Source organism: Babylonia areolata, chromosome 31 (assembly GCF_041734735.1).
Source record: "Babylonia areolata isolate BAREFJ2019XMU chromosome 31, ASM4173473v1, whole genome shotgun sequence".
Classification (NCBI taxonomy): Eukaryota; Metazoa; Mollusca; class Gastropoda; order Neogastropoda; family Buccinidae; genus Babylonia; species Babylonia areolata.
In genome coordinates, this window is record NC_134906.1 from 11,466,276 (window position 1) to 11,483,477 (window position 17,202).

The following is a 17,202-nucleotide window of genomic DNA, read 5'->3' on the forward strand; positions in this document are numbered from 1 at the left end:
TGCCGGCAAGACTGTAGAGATCCCCACTTATGATTATGTGTCACACAAAAGGTACGTGTATGATTTGCACATGTGTGTTTACACCCTTGTCTAGTGGTCAGTGCAATGTGTGTTGCAGAAAAAGAGGGAAATTGAGACTTTCAGTTGTTCTCTGTGGTAGCTGATCTTAGCTTCTTTTTTTTTTAAACTTTTTTTTAAAAGTGAATTGCTGAATATTTTGTTTTCAATATATCAGCAGTATGCAAGTTTTCACTTACAATACCATTTGTTTTGGGTTAGATCAGATATAAGTTAGTACGACTGTGAATTATCTTTTTTTTATATTTTAAAAGTTTAATGCCTGTCCCCACCCAGGAAAAAAACAAACAAAAAAGAAATTTGAGTATTATCTGAAAGACAGGTAATAGGTGGTAACATGGACAGTGGAAGATAGAATGCTTCTGCAGATTTACAGTTGTATTGATTGAAATTGGGTTTTAAAAAAAAATGAGGTGAGCAGCAGGTCTGGCATTTAGATGATGTTTAAACATTTGGAGGCGCAGCTTTTTCTTGATGCTTTGTTACATCCTTTGCGCAGATGTAACTGAATGTTTATTGTCTTAAAACTAAATGCTACTATTAAATTCTTCTTTTTGTGTAAAATTTGCAGCAAAGTTGAAATATTTCCCCCCTTCTCAAATATTATGAAGGCCTCAAGTTTGAACTGAAGCTTTTTTTTGTTGTTTTTTTGCTGTTGTACTTTATTCTTAGTTTTTGACTAAAGCACATGGAATAATCATTCTCTTTTAGCAGCTACTACAGAAGAACTGAAAGTCCCCAGTTAAGTTTCAGCTTGTGGGAGTGGTGATAGGTCGATGGGGGTGTGTGTGTGAGAGAGATGAAATCCTGCCGGCTTGTGTTGATTTTGTACAGATCTGCCGTCGATTTTTGATTCGTGTACGTGAGTACTGGTTTTGTGATGTGGTTGCTGTCTTCCTCACCCTATCCCTTTCTTTTTCTTTCTCTTTTATTTTATTTTTGTTTGTTTTTTGAATTCTTGTTTTGTTCTGTTTTTGCCTTGTGAGAGAGAGTATGGGGAAAACGTTTAAAATATTGGAAGTGAGTGTAAATGTCTTATTTGTACGGGTTCAGAAAAGCTTGAAGAGTCATAAAACTCGAAATTTTGATTAGGTCTTGGAAGGATTTATTCATTTTACCTTTAAGAAAATATGATACTTATATGCACTTAACCAACTTAGTAGTATGTGAAACAAAACCAGCACCTACCTTGACATTTTCACTGGGTGGTGATTTGCTGCAATTTGTACATATCCATTGACAAAGTAACAGTTGATCGTTGATCAGACAGTTCTTTGGTATTTTCTGTTTCAGTTTGTCAGCAGAATGTTGTTCATTTTCTTTGTTTACTTAGCACATGCTCTGGCAGGCTGACAGATTTGTCATCTGCAGTAAGCTGGGCAGCAAAAATGTTAGTTTCTGTGTTGGGACCGTAGGAATTCAAGCTGACAACCAGAAAACATCTTGGCCCCACCCAGTTGGGTTGTGTATGGAATCGTCCTCTTTTCTATCATTTATCCTATATTTCTGTTATGTCATTCTCAGTGATAAGAAAATAGTTGGTCTGTTTCATTTTCCTCAGGCTTACTTGCTTCCTTTCCAACATAGAAGTTTCTTGTTCTTGTGTGTGTGTGTGTGTGTGTGTGTGTGTGTGTGTGTGTGAATGAGTGTTATGTGTGCATCACTGGGTTGTTATTCATCCGCCGGTCTTTTCTCTGAGGGTCATATTACTGTATGTTTGACGACATCATTGCATGCGCACACACACATGTGTATGTGTGTATATTGTGTGCAGTGTGTCTTATTTTGTGATTCATTGTAAGCACTTTGGGTTTCAGCAGGCTGAAGTGCAAGAAATCCATGTTGTTATTGTTTTTATCATTATTAGTGTTTCACTTGTTTCATCTGTAGTACCAGCTGTACTACCGCTGGTTCATTTTTTTTTCTGATTAATTTACTGTAGTCAGACACCAGAGTTCACACAGCTGATGACTCAACAGTCATGCATTTGTTATAGATCTGCGTCATTTCTTTTCTGTTGATCTGCCATGCCCTCTATGTCTTACATTATAAAGTTGTCAACTTGCTCTCTCTCTCTCTCTCTGTGCGTGTGTGTGTGTGTGTGTGTGTGTGTGTGTGTGTGTGTATGTATGTATGTGTCTGTATGTCTGTTGCCTTTGTCTCAAATTTTAAAGCTGTGAACTCACTGTCAATAGTTTTTCTGTGTCTGTATGTTTGTATCTGTTATGTAAAGATATACAGATTTTTTAGCATCCTCTTTCCTTTTCTTGTTTTTGTTTTGTTCGTTTCTTATATTCTATATGACTTTGTCTTGTTTTCTTTGTCACGGAGATTGCCGTTCTTCATGTAAAGGTGTAAACTGATTTGTTGTTTTTGACAATGATTGAAAAAAAAAAAATGTACACGTGTCTGTTGTAAGTGGGTGGGGTTTTAGCACAGAACAAAAGGCATTGTCTAGTATTGAATAAATATTCAGTGTCTTTTTATGTTCTTTCTGCTGCTTTTGGTGTGTGTACTTAGACGAACAGGGTATGATCAATGTATGAACAAGTAGGAGGGAGTTCTTATTCAAGGGAAGGTTTTTGGGTGTGTTATAATTTTCTGTTGCACCTTTTATCGACTCAAATGTGGAAACAAAATGAGTCTTGGTAATCTCTTGGTCTCATTTTGTCAGTGTGTATATTTGTGTATGAGTGTGTCTGTGGTAAATTTTAATGTTGGAGTTTTCTTGCCAAGTGCAAGTTGTGTAGAACCTTTGACTTGATAGAACAGTAGGTCAACCTCTTTATGATGACAAGGTGAGAAGTCAGAGGTCAAAGCCATTGTATGGTAAAAAAAAAAAAAACAAAAAAAGCTCTGTAGAGCTCCTGTCTTTCATCCAGTTTTCATCAAACTTTGCTTTGTGACTGCCATGATGTCAGCATGATCCCTGTTACTGAAATTCATTATCAGATGTTGAAGGTCAAGGTCACAACATGGTACACAATACTCATGGGAAAAGTTTGTACCTGTACCAGAGATGCCGTCTTTTTGTTCCATAATTCATGTGGTCAGTCAGTTGAGTCTTGAAGGCCTTGCCTCTCTTATTAAATGGCACACTCCTCCGCAGCTGTTATTTACCTGACTACCTGCTGTATGTGAATGGATACCTAACTTCGGTACGGGAAGGTTATAACAGTGGAAGGAGAGGATTTTGCCTCGTTGGCGGTGTAAGACTATGAGACCTTTAACCTGTAGCCTACTGATGGGAAGAGTTCAGCAGCACTGGATTGGAGGTTGTCTGCCTGTGTTAGAGGTGAAAATGATTGCACCTATTTGGCTTTGATGTTTGATCTCCTACACTCTTAGTCTCGCTTAGTTGAGTGTCTGGTTTCACACTTGCTTTGGACTTGATTCATGCACACCTCAAACAAGGCTCTGAAGAGAGAAGAACATGACGTGAGAGACAGTCTGGATTAAGATGAGAGCGTTCTTCATGCTTGAAAAGCGTTTCTTTCCTTGATAGTTTAGTGCCTGATCATCTCCGCCCTGTGCATATATACTTACCCAGCACCCCTGCTCCCTCTTATCATTTAGCCTTCATATTTTTTAAGGAATGGGTTGGATGTTGGAGTGGTGGTGGGAGTGGATGGTTGATGAGGGATTATCTCCCCTGTCTCAGTGGTCTGTCGACTGTCGACTGCTTATATGAAACTCTTCGGATATATATTTCTTCTTCTCTCTACGGCCTTCTCTGCTCCCTTTCCTTTCATATGGAGTATAATCTGCTTGTGTCGTTCAAGTTTATATACGTACACGCTATCCCTTTCTCCTTCTTCATCCCCATTTTTTCAGAAGATGTTTTGAAGAAAAACTTTGTGTGGGTTTTTAATTCATTTGTTGTTCTTTATTTATTTTCTCTCTTTCTTTCAGTAACAAAATCACATAAGTATTTTTATATGTAGGGGTTATGGAAATTCAGAATGGTATTCTGGAAAAGCTGTGGATTGAAGGAAGAGTTTTTTGAAATTTTACACAAAATCTGTATTAACGCTGTTGGAATGTAAAAAGAATGAATAGGCAGTGAACTGTGTGTCTGTGTCTGTGTCTGTGTGTGTCTGTATGTTTGCATCTTGCTCAGTCAACGGTAGTTCATTAAAAAAACAAAAACAAAAAAATTAGCTTAATGTTGTTTTTTGTTTTACTAATTTTCCCCAAATAATTTGCATTTGCAAATGCAGAACTTAAGAATTCACTTAAAAACCAATAGGGCACACAGATAAATGTGGATGAACTGCACATGAACACTGAAAACAAATGTTTTTACCCGTACTGTATCAGGATCATGAATACTGTTTTTCTCACATTATAGTTTATACATGGTTTTCTGTTGCCCAAACAATCACTTACACCTGTCAAACGATACGACACAGGGCACCCTTTGAATTTAATGGAACAGAAACACATGCTTCCTTTTTCAACAGAGCAGGGCTTACCTAAAATAAATGAAAGAGGTTATGATTAAATAATCAAAAAGTTAGAAAGAAAGTGTGAGATACCCAGATTAAACGATCATGAAGTTAAAAGAAAATAAAAGAGATAGATCACATCAGGGAGAAAATATCACCCCCAAAACACCAACAAAAAAAGCACCCCAAAAAACCCAACAACAACAACAACAGCATCAAAACAAGGGAGGGAAGACCTCTGTGGTATAGATGATTACTTGAGGGCTTAGTGTTTTTTTTGCCCTATAATCCAAGAACTGAGTTGCCCATCGAGAAATGATAATCCGGACATTCTGAAGATTTTTTTTTTTGGTCATCAATTATGCACACTCACTGTTTCAATTTCTGCTGACTGTGTTGTTATTTCTCAGTGTAAACGTTTGCTCTTGTTCTTAGTTTCATAATTTTTTTCCCTTCATTTTTATGTGTTGTGTATCTCTTTTTTTTTTTCTTTTTTTTTTAAATCAAGGCCACCACGACTTAACGCATTCCATTCATCATTCATTTCATCAGTTTGCTTTTTTCCCTCTTCATCTAGGATCAGCTGTTATTTCTTTGGGTTTTTTTTTAAAAAAGGAAAGTTTGTTTTATTATTTAAAAAAAAAAAAATAAAAATAAGAATCAGATACTGTTTGGTCAGTCACTGATGCTCTGGTTCATTGTCAAGAGTTGTGTATCCTTGAAGTTTTCAGATCCATAACCCACCAAATCCTGACTTTGATTGCATGGTCTTTAACGTGCATAGTTTTGATTTACTTTCATTTAATACACACATATAATGCTAAGAGTAAGATGCTTCGAATTCTGGACGTCTGTGAAGACGTGGGAGATTGGAAAAATCCTTCTCTCTTACCAGCCAGGGTTTGCTGGGATTTGAACACATCACACGTCAGTGTCTGAGGCGTGGGCTTCCTATGTCTGATTCATTTGTAATGTATATTGTGTTTTTTAATTGGTCAATTTTTGCGGCATTTGTAGCCAGAAAATGTTCATTTTTCCAAGGTTCCACTAATTAGTAGTTTTGTGTAGACTAAAAAATGAATTTCAAGTTCAAAGATTCCACTAGTTTGCGGTATCATTGTATTGACTAAAAATGACTTTTAAAAATTTCACTAATTTGTTGCGTTGTATAAACTGAAAATGTAATCAGAAATTTCCACTATTTTGTAGTGCTGTGTAGATTAAAAATAATTTCTTGAAACTCCACTAATATGGAGTGTTGTACAGATTGAAAAGACACTTGAAAATCTTCACTGATAATATGGAGTGTTGTTTAGACAGAAAATACATTCAAAAATCTACATTTACATTTATGTAATATTGAGTGTTATATGGACTAAAAATAAAAATGAAAATCTCCACTGATATGGAGTACTGTATAGACTGAAAATAAATTTGAATATCTCCTCTAGTATGGAGTATTTTACAGACTGAAAATTAATTTGGAAACTTAGGAATGTGGGAAACTTAGGAATGTTGTACAACAGTTCAGGTTTAAATAGGGAAAAAAAGAAAAAAAAAGATTCTTAGGATAATTAACAAAAATAATAAATCTTTTTTTTTTTCTTTATAGTGGTGAATTGAATGGCAACATGTATTGATGTGAGACGTTCCCAGCAGCTGAGGATGCTTTATTTCACCTGCAGTAAACTGACACCCGCTTTGCTGCTTTCCCACTAGTGCTGTTTGTAGCACTCAGAATGCTTGCGCCTGTAAACTAGAAATCATGATTTGAAATTGTGATTGCAGAAGTATTTGTTTTGATTTTTTTAACTGTGTTGTCAGAAATTATGATATTCAGTTTAGTTTCAGTTTCACTTTCTCAAGGAGGCGTCACTGCGTTCGGACAAATCCATACACGCTACACCACATCTGTTGAGCAGATGCCTGACCAGCAGCATAACCCAACGCGCTTAGTCAGGCCTTGAGTGCATGCTTACATATTTGTGTACCTATGAAAGTGGATTTCATTTTACGTAATTTCGCCAGAGGACAACACTCTCGTTGCCATGGGTTCTTTTTCAGTGCGCCAAGTGCGTGCTGCACACGGGACCTCGGTTTATCGTCTCATCTGAAAGACTAGACGCTCAGTTTGATTTTCCAGTCAAACTTAGGAGAAAGGGCGAGAGCGGGATTCGAACCCACACCCTCACGGACTCTCTGTATTGGCAGCTGAGCGTCTTAACCATTCTGCCACCTTCCTCCCTGATTATGATATAACACATTGTAGTATTCACTGTGATATTGAAAGTGGTATTCAGTACTCGGTGACTGTGTAATTGATAATTACTGCTGCAGCAACTTCTTCCACTGCTACAACCACAAGTGTGAGATGATCTTTGGGGTCAGCTGGACAACTGCTTCTTCTCTGTAGACACCTGTTATTACTGGCGTTCTACGCTTCAAATGTAGGAGGAAAAGAAAAGAAAAAAAAATCACAGAACATTACATGTTTTCTTTGTCAGAGTGGATGACATTGTTTTGAGAGAAAGCACAAACAGAAATTAACAGAGAAATAATGTTGGGGGTGCGGGGGAGGGTTGGGGAGGGGGGGGGGGGGGGGGGGGGAACAAGGCAAATTTTTTTTCACCTCGGTTGGTATATGAAAAACTACATTGTTTTAACCAAACATATATGATGGATAATGGAGACAGATATTAAAGGGAAAATGATTGTTGATAAGTGTTGCATTAAAATCAAACAGGTCTGAGCACCATAGAGAGACAGATTTTTTTGTTAAAGGAAAATGATTGTTTATAAATGTTGTAGTAAAATCAAACAGTTTTAAGAACCACATTAATTCATTGATTTAAATAAATTAAAGTGGGGAGGGGGGAGGGGGGGTGGGGGGGGATGGAAGAAAGAAATGAACTTGTGCAAAGCAGAGGAGTGATGTGTTGGTAGGTTTTGTGCTGGTGCACATTTTTACAGGTGTACTTTGGTACACAATAATATGTATCTGTTTTGTGTATGTAGGTATGTGTGTTTGTGTGCCTGTCAGTCAGCGTGTGATTGTGCACCTGTCCATGATTGTGTGTATGTGCGTGCGTGTGTATCTGTCAGGGAGAGTGAGTTGCCACGGAAGGATTATCTCCGAATTTCCTCATTCATGTTTTTAGCATGGGTGTCCTGTCCCGTTACTTTAACCTTGTTAACTTGGACCCGCAGTGCTTTTTAGGTGTGACGTGTATTGCTTTTGACCTTGCGTTTTGCATTGAAGTTTGTTTGTACCATGCTGTGCTGTTCTTCTCCTCCTTCCTTCCTTCCTTCCTTCCCGAGCATCTCATGCATTATTCATCAAGTGGTCGGCTTTGGTTTTTTTTCTCTCCTCTGTCGTAATCACTGCATTCCACAGACTTGTTTCTGTGCAAAGCAGGGAGAACACAGGGCAGGTAGTCTATCCAGCGGATGTGGTGCTGCTGGAAGGGATCCTGGTCTTCTACTTCCCTGAGCTGCGCAACATGTTCCACATGAAGCTGTTTGTCGACACGGACCCAGGACACACGCCTCTCCCGCCGAGGTAAAGAACAACCCACCCCCACCCCCACGACCCTCCCAGCCCCCCTCTCTTCTCCCCATTCCCCTACAAGCTCCCCCCCCCTTCCCCCGGATGGATGGTTGGCAGCTGGGTGGTGGTGGTTGTTGATTTGGGTTTAACAGTCTGTTGTTCACACAGTTTACTGGTTTTCAGACATTAGGTAAATTACAGTGCTTCAGAGGGTGGTAGGGGTTGCTGATTTAGTCATGGTCATGAGTCGGTATTCAGCTTTCGGGCAACTTTAGACACTGAATCATAATGCTAGGTCAGGTGGTGGGGTTGTTGATTAACTATTACTTACCGTCATGAATCATTTTGATGAATTTGGATATAAATTATACTGTTGCATAGGGTGGCGTAGTACTTGTTGAATGAGTTAAGGTCGTGGATCATTTGATGTGGTTGGGTGACTTAAGATGTTCTGTGTTTGATGAAGAAAGGGGGGGGGGGGGGAGAGTGGGGGGGGGGGGGGGGGAGAGGGAAAGTGATTGAAACAAGGGTGTTGGAATTATTCTGTTCAAAAGGGAGGAGATAGAAAATTATATAAATGAAAGATTAAAAAGAGAGAGAGAGAAAGGAGGGGTAAAACGGAAGGAAGGGGAAAAGAAAAGCAAGCAAAAAAAGAAAGAAGAGAAAGAAATTTAGAGAGGAAAAAATGAAAAGGAAAGATGAGAAGAAAGAAAAGAAAATAGAGCTGAGAGTGATTCAGTTTATGCATGTTAATGTTTTTTTCATGTAATTTCAAGTATGTGTTTTAGATGGTTATGCACACTTTGTGTGTGTGTGTGTGTGTGTGTGTGTGTGTGTGTGTGTTGACTGAAGATTAATGAATTAAAGTTTTAACATCACTATAATGATTATTGATCATTTCAGATTGAACACTGCTCTGCTTCTGTCCTCTTAACACTACCAGTAGCATGTATGCTTGTGTGTGCATGCATATGTGTGGGCGTTTTGTATCTGCGTGTGTACATGTTTGCGTACATTTGTGTGTTTGTGCGTGTCTTTGTGTGTGTTTGTGGTTGTATTTGTGTGTGTGTGTGTGTGTGTGTGTGTGTGTGTGTGTGTGTTTTGCACGCTGGTGAACAGTCCTGCGAGATATCCAGGAGAGAGGAAGGAACCTGGAGAAAATCCTTCACCAGTACACCAGTCTGGTCAAGCCTGCTTTCGAAGAGTTCTGCTTGCCAGTAAGTGTTGCACTGTGCTTATATTGTGTCGTATTGTGTTGTGTCCTTATCTGGTTACAGTGATTTTCTCTATGTGAAATTCTTGCTGTTCTCCCTGGGGAGAGCGCATCACAACATGAGCCCTCAGACTGCTTAAACATAGTGAAAATGAGATCAGTGTGGAACAATCTTATACTTACTTATCACTGGTGTAATATATATATATATTTTTTTTTTAACAAAAATATTGCAACCCCAAGAGGGAGAAACCAGGGTGTGTACTCCTTTCCAAGCTTGGACATGTATTTGGGGTTCATTCAACAGTCCTGAGTTGGCTTACAGACTGTCTCTGTTTTCAACGGTCACTGTGAATCAACCCTGATCTGCAGTGGTGTGCCACAAGGCTCTGTCTTAGGCCCTGTTCTGTTTGTTCTGTTCCCTAGTCCTCTTTCTGACATCACTTCTGGTCACTCCGTTCTTCAACACTTTTTTGCTAATGATACTCAACTGCAAAAGCCTGCAGATACTGGTGAAGTAGTCTGATTCAGTCAAAGCAATACTGCATTCTTCATGCTAAATCCTGGATGATGTTCAACAAGTTCAAGTTAAATGATGACAAAACAGAGGCTGTGATCATTTCCTCTTTAAGAATGTGGGCATCTGCCTCTTTCCCTGGTGGTCTTGTGATTGGTGATGCCACAGTTCAGTTTTCTAAATCAAGGAACCTTGGAGTCATTCTTGACTCAAACCTCAGTATACATGCTCAGGTGGTCAATCTGATATGCACAGTCAATTGTGAACTTTGACGGATTAACAATGTTTGTCAGTACCTTTTTAAAATAAAAGTATATTCCTGTGTCTTATTTATAACAGGTGTATTAATTATTATCAAAGGCACTTACAGCCACAGGAAAGCGCTATACAAATGTACATTATTGCTTTATTTATTATTATTACCTTTCTGTTGAAACTATGAACACCCTTATTTCGACTTTCGTGCTTTCATGATTCAGCCACTGTTGTTCTCTACTGACAGGTTGTCCTCATAGTCTTCCTCAGGGAATTAAAACGTTTGCAAAGAGTGCTGCCCATCTGACTTTCAGGGTCACATGTACATTTCCCCTCGCCTCCATGCTGTGCACTGGCTTCCAGTAGAGGCGTGAATTAAACACACAGTTGTGTGTCTTAGCTTTTCTGTTTTCCACTCCACTGGACCTACCTATCTTTCTGACCTGATCACTAATATCAGTGCTTAAATTCCCTCAAGAACTCTCCACTCTTGCTCTGACTGTTACCTTCTGAAATTCCTGGTGTCATTTCAAGAATCTGTGATGAACGCTCTTTCCTCTTTGCTGCTCCTCTTATCTGGAACAACCTACGTCATCAAGTCTGTTCATCTGACTCTTTGTTTCTGCCTTTGGGTTTTCATGGAAAACTCATCATTTCAGATCCTGTCTGTAAGCACTCATGGTTTCCTACTTCTCCAGCACAGCCCCAAGCCTGCCAGCTCCCTTTGCTTGTAGGAAGAATGAGAGCAGGGGGATGGGGGAGGGAGTCGGGAGAGACACTGGACACTGGAATTATTTATTGTCATTGCCAAGAAAGGTCTTTTGACAAGGGGGCAACAACATAAATGCATATATTTTAGCTTCAAAACAACAACAACAAAAAACTATATTTTTTCTCTGAATCCTTCAGTCAGTTTAAACCAAGAAAATATGCAATACTTGGAAACACTTAAGTCACATCCTGACAAAAACTCAACGAAACGGAACTAAAGAAAAACAACAAAGTAATGATAATAAAATACCAAAATGAATGGGGACTGACTCGACCATCCATTCAAAAATACATCAAACCAATACATACTGCCTCAACAATACACTTAAGTATGCAATGTTATGTTTTCTGTTTTGTCCAAATAAAATAGCAACTTCTGTACTAACTAGAATTGAGTGTCTTCTATGCTGTTGATACTATTCTGACTTATGTACCTTTGTCTCATTGTTTGAGCTTCTGCAATGAATTTAGCAACCGATCTAATTATGATTTCATTATCACATGACAAGACAGTAACAACATCATGGCTTTTAGCCATCTCTGTTTTAAAGAATATACATTTTTCTCGCACAGTATTATACATTTCACACTGAAAAAGAAAATGTTTTTCATCATCCACTTGGTATCCACAGAGAGGGCATGGTGACTGTATAGAAGTCCCAGGTTCAAACCATCTTCTGTTTGCATTAAACCCCAGAGTTCTTAACCTAAATCTCGCATAATTTATTCTGTGCCATTTGTCTGTAATGATTCTGAGATATGTTTCGAGTCGGGAGAGAGTGAGGGAGAGTGGTCATGAGAGGTTCTTTTAACTTGTAACTTTTTCTTTCATGTAGAGTACCCTGAGCTCTTAGAAAGAAAGGGCACTCTGTATATGCACATTATTATTATTATTATTATTATTGTTGTTAAATCCAAGTAAAGAATGGTGACTGATATGCTGACCTGGAAGCTCTTGCCTTATTTCAGACTGCGTTTTGACATTGAGTATGCCCATCAGCAATAGTGAAGGAGTTAAAAGAAATGTAAACATATCGGTGTAAAAGTTCATTCTGTAGTTTAACATCTTTTCATTGAAAGTTATAATCTTTGAGGGGGGAAAAAAAAGGGGGGGGGGGGGTGTGGAAGAGGGAAAGAGCTTCTTTCTGTGTATATGTGCGGATGTGTGATTATGTTTATGTGTCTTTGAGCAAGTGTGTGTGCAGATATGTGTGTCTGTGTGTGTGAGTTTAGACAGAGTTGATTTAGTTGTGGATTTTATTTTACATTTGTGTTGATTGTAGGCAGATGTGTATGTCATATTTATTAGTTTGTTTTGGTCGTAGTTTTTGGGGTTTTTTTTTGCATATTCTTTGACAGACAGAAAATTTGTCATTGCATGTTTTTTGAAAAATAAGATGACCTAAAAAAAAAAATTCTGTTTTATCAGACAAAGAAGTATGCTGACGTCATTATTCCACGTGGAGCTGACAACACAGGTAAATGAACAGTTATATTTTTTCTTTGATATGTAGTATTAATAATCATATGTGCTATTGTCTGTTTCGTAGCATAAATGTTCTTTTGTATTTTGGAAGTAAAAAGCTCTTTTTTTTTTTTCTTTTCTTTTACATGTTTTAGTCTCAGCTTGTTAAGCACATAACTGAGTGCTCTGCTGGAAGCAGATCATAAACTTTATGGATTTCGGTGACAGAGAAATGGATTGTTTTCTGCAGAATTGACCGTACTGACACCAGGAATGGATGATTTACAGGGAAAAAAGATAATTTATATCTACTCTTGTCAATGTAGGCATTTGGCTTAGTGTGTATAAGGACACTGAAATGGTTGGCAGGTAAAGGGGATTCTGTGTGTCATGAGGGAGCAAGATATCTTGTAGGTCTTGGTTTCAGAGATTTGTGACTTGTTTCAAGTAGTTGGCATGTATTCTTTTCATGGTATCTGGTATGTGGGAGATGTTTAAAAAAAAATTGTTGTTGTGTTATTTTGAAATGTGTGTGAGTGTGTGTGTGTGTGTGTGTGTGTGTGTTTTCAAGCATTTCTGTCTTATCCTTTTTTTTTTCTTCATATCTTTGTTTCATGTGACCATTTTTACCAAGCCTTGAAGGCAGGCATACTCACTTTTTGGGACTGTATATGCTGGTCATGTTTTCATAACCCACTGAACTGTGACATCTATCACAGTATCCTTGTGTGTGTCTGAAATGCATGTATGTACACACAGAGGGGGTTTAGACAGTAGTAGGTCATTACATACGTCGACCTTGGAGATAGGAAAAATCTCCACCCTTAATCAACCTACCTAGTGCTGATATCAGGATCACGCTAAGAAGAATGAAAATCCCGCATCTAAAAACTTGGCTGTTGTGTGTTACTGATGTTATCTTGTAGTTATGATCTGATAAGTATGTGCTTGAATTTCCCTGATTGGTCTGTTACTGATGTTACCCACCAGTGAGAAACACTTACTGCCAGGGATCACGTTTAAAGGGGGAAAAGTATCGCCTTTTTAGTCTGTAAACTTACAGTAGTTTTAAGTTTCCTATTCCCCGCAAAGAACCAGTGGTGGTGACAGAGTGTGATTTGACCGTTGTCTCAATTTTTAGCTTTCCATCCTCTGCTTGTAGTTTTAACATGTATTGACAGAACCAGTGGTGATATAAAGAGTGATACGACGTGTTTCCCTCAGCCTTATCTTCCTGTTCTCTCCTTTTTTTCAGTGGCCATTGACTTGATTGTCCAGCACATCCAGGAGTTGATGCGACCCAACCGACAGAACTTCAAACGCCAGCGCTACAACTCCGATTCCCAAGTGGGACGGCCGCACTGATGCAAGAGACCACACACGCACACACACACACACACTGTTGTTTTTGATGGTGGTGGGTTTGGGTTTGTTTTTTTTGTTTTGTTTTGGGGTGTTTTGTTTTGTTTTTAACGAAAAGAAACTGATCTAAAAGATGCTGAGAAGTGGTGTGAGAAATAACAGATAAAGACAGCAGGGAAAGGGGAGAATAACATGGAATGATTTGTAGTGGGTGAAGTGATCTAGTTGCCAAACTTCAAACTTTGTTCTGAGTCTGAAACGGGTGGATGATCATGGAACAGGTTTTGGAAGCACAGGTAGAACTTGGAAGACTGTTTTAGAGGAGTTGAAGTTCTATGGTACGTGTTCTGACTGGGTGAGAACCTGTTCCCTACAAAACCTTGTACAGATGTTATCGTCTCTGATTATTGTGGAAGTACCAATACAGTCATCATCTGAACTCTGTTGGACATATTTTATTTGCCTATTGGTGATATGGACTGTATTTAGTTTTTTCTCATATTTTGAGTTTCATATATTCTTTGAAATAGACTGATTTTTCTTTTCTTTTTGTTTTAAGATATAATTTTGTGTAATTGATTTCAAATATTTTTATCAAATTTCAGGTGATTAATGTCAAATAGGTTCCTTTTTTTAATTTTCTTTTTTTTTTTTTTAGCAAGATTATGGTTGAATCAAGAGATGGCATTTTGCAAGTAGAGTTGTGCATCAACCTCCAAATAGGTAAAAACATATCCAGCTTTGTCATGAAATGGACAAAAACAAGCAACAATTCTGCGTTGAGGGGCACATTATGAACTTTTCAAACTGTTGAGATTATGTTAGGTTTGGAAACATGGAAATATAAATGTTAATATTGAAAATAATGAAACATAAATATTCTTTTTTTTCTCTCTTTTTTCAAGCTGATCACTTCTATATCATACTGTTGATGTACATAATCACCATGACCGTATGTCTCTGATCCAAGATCTGATTTATTTTTAGAGGTGTTTAGTTTCAATGTGTGTGTTTGTGTGGTTGTGTGTTCATGTTTGCGTGCATCAGTCTGTGCAGAGATGGTGACAAAATGTGTTTTCCTTTGTCTGAAAGTGTGAGAAATTGCAAGTTTGATTTGTTCCTGTAGGCTGCTCCTCCATTGAGGAGCCAGTAGAGCCAGCCACAGCAGCTCTCCTCCAGTGGATTGAAAAAGTTCTGGGCTGTCCTCTTTCAGCTGGGTCCACATCTGTCTGCCTTCATCTTGTCCTCCTCCATGCATCTTCTCCATTGACTTGGTTCGTCTTGGTGTGCCCTATTTTTTGTTTTATAAAGGCGCCCTCTGAAGGGGAATTCCCTCCCTGCACCAAACTGTTTTGAAGAGCTGCTGTTGTGGTTTCTGTACCACAGGTGTTTTCATAGCCTTTTCTTGTTTAAAAAAAATATTTCAACAGTTTTATTGCATCAACATTGTAGGAAAGAAAAAAAGAAAAAGAAAGAAAAAAAAAGAGGTCACAACCGTATCCACAAGACAACACACAAATTCTTTTTTGTAAAATAAGTTTGTATAGCTTTGGCTTGTGAGTCCTATTGCGCCCAACCCCTAAACCTGAAGGAACATTGATCACTCTGTCTCGTCTCTGCCCTTTGACCCTTTGACCCTGTCTGACTTGGGTGACTCTTTTTCTGGAGCTGAAGCTCTCACCGATACAGCTGTCAGGGTTGTTGAGACAGTCACAGATGTCTCCTGACCACACATTGGGTGGTGATCTGAACAGATGGACTTAAAAAAAAAGGGAGGTCCACAAAAAATTCATCAGGTAGGGTGTGGATGTGGATGAAAGAAAATATTCAGGAATATAATATCCAGGAAAAAATATTGGGTGGGGGGGTGAATACCATTGGGGTGATGTTTTGGAACCTCTACTGCAATGAAAATACAGTAACTGTGTTGACAGTTTGAACACAGTCAAACATTGTAATTTGATTTGTGCTTTTATCAAATGTAAAGGAAATAAAAAAAAAAAAAGAACATAAAATTATTTAAGGTATAGCTAGAAACAATCAGGAATACCATGACCTCTCTTTCCTTTAAAAATAAAAGAAACAAACAAAAAAAAATATAAAAGAAACAAAAAATCCTCAAACATTGCATGAGTGCAAGCATCATTTTCAAGGATTTAACACACTGTGAACGTTGATGTGTGCTTCTTGGCAAGAAGTTTGTTGCCAAACAGACTGTTATGAATGAACATCGAAACTGTTATGTAATTTCACTCGAGTGTGGGTGTGTGTGTGTATGCATACATGTGTGTGTGTGTGCGTGTGTATGTGTGTGCATAACAGAATTCAATATTTATCCAAATTCGCACCCATGTATGTGTGTTCTTGCATGAATGTGTCATGGCATGCATGTCTGCTGAGTCGATGTGTGTGTGTGCATTTGCGATCTGAGTGCGTGTAACGCATCTGGCTTCATGTATCAAAGTATGAAGCAAGCTGTTTATATGTCAATGAAACAGTATGAACAGGTGGAAGAATTCTGATTTAACAAACAAAAATTTCAACATGAAGAACATCCGGCATGCATGTGTGCGTGTGCTCATGTTCATGTAAAAGAAAATGATTCTGTGAATACATTTTGATGTCTGGTTGTGTTTAACTAATAGTAAAACTGAAGAAAAAGGGAGGTTCGTTTTAATATTACATTTTCTTTGTATATGTCGAAAAGTGTGTTATCATGCAAAAAAAAAAGAAAAAAAGAAAAAAAAGGTCATCCATCTTTACCATCCCTAGACCTTGTCATAGGTGTATATATATATATATGTAAAGGGAGAGAGATGGAAAGCGAGAAAGAAGATTAATCTTTTATATTTTGTCATGATCTGTCTTTGCGTTCTATTTCTTGATGGTGGTGGTGGCAAGTTTTTTTTTATCCATTTCCTGTCTCATCTTTGATAAAGTAAAGATCTGTCTTTGCATCTTGGAATATGTAAAACCACTGTTCATTTTGGCATTGAAAATCTACACTTCTCAAAACAGAAATTTATTTTATTAACATTTTGCCTTCATCTTAACATACCGAGTATTCTTAATATATATTCTTTACCTGTGGAGAAAGAGTGTATTTTGTACAGGTGTTTAAAAGCATGTGTGTTATATAAACTGAATGATCATAAGAGTTGTTACTGTTTGTGTGTTATGGCAATAGTCCTCTTGTCATTGTCATTTCCTTTTATTACCTTCATGTAAATCCAACCCAACAAAACAAAACAAAACAAACAAAAAAATGCTGTGGGATCTTTCACATATTTTTTTTCCTTGCTGGTTTTCTTTCATGTCCATCTCCATCCTCATGTGTTCTTGTGCTGAGGAACCTTTAATTTCATTAGTTAAAACAGTCTTTATTCTTGTACCTATTCCTCATGCCCATTTTAGTCGCGAGTTTCACATTGACGTTTAAACCAAAATAGATGTTTCACCTGCCAGCCATCCCGTATTCATATTTGACCATGGTTATTGTGTGCGTTCCCCATGGAATTTTCAAAGCGGTCATCATTTACAAACAGC

The 17,202-nt window shown here is 38.0% G+C and overlaps 1 protein-coding gene across 1 annotated transcript in view; it reads left to right on the forward strand.

Moving 5' to 3' along the window:
• The window catches only part of LOC143275951 (uridine-cytidine kinase 2-B-like), a 20,527-nt gene extending 3,328 nt beyond the window's left edge, over nucleotides 1-17,199 (forward strand). Inside the window, 6 exon segments of the mRNA XM_076580298.1 lie at nucleotides 1-51; nucleotides 7,942-8,062; nucleotides 8,064-8,085; nucleotides 9,193-9,290; nucleotides 12,259-12,307; nucleotides 13,550-17,199. The exon segment at nucleotides 1-51 is cut by the window's left edge and continues 46 nt beyond it. Coding sequence (XP_076436413.1) covers nucleotides 1-51; nucleotides 7,942-8,062; nucleotides 8,064-8,085; nucleotides 9,193-9,290; nucleotides 12,259-12,307; nucleotides 13,550-13,659 — 451 coding nt within the window. The 3' untranslated portion in view covers nucleotides 13,660-17,199.
• The last annotated feature ends 3 nt before the right edge of the window (nucleotides 17,200-17,202 follow it).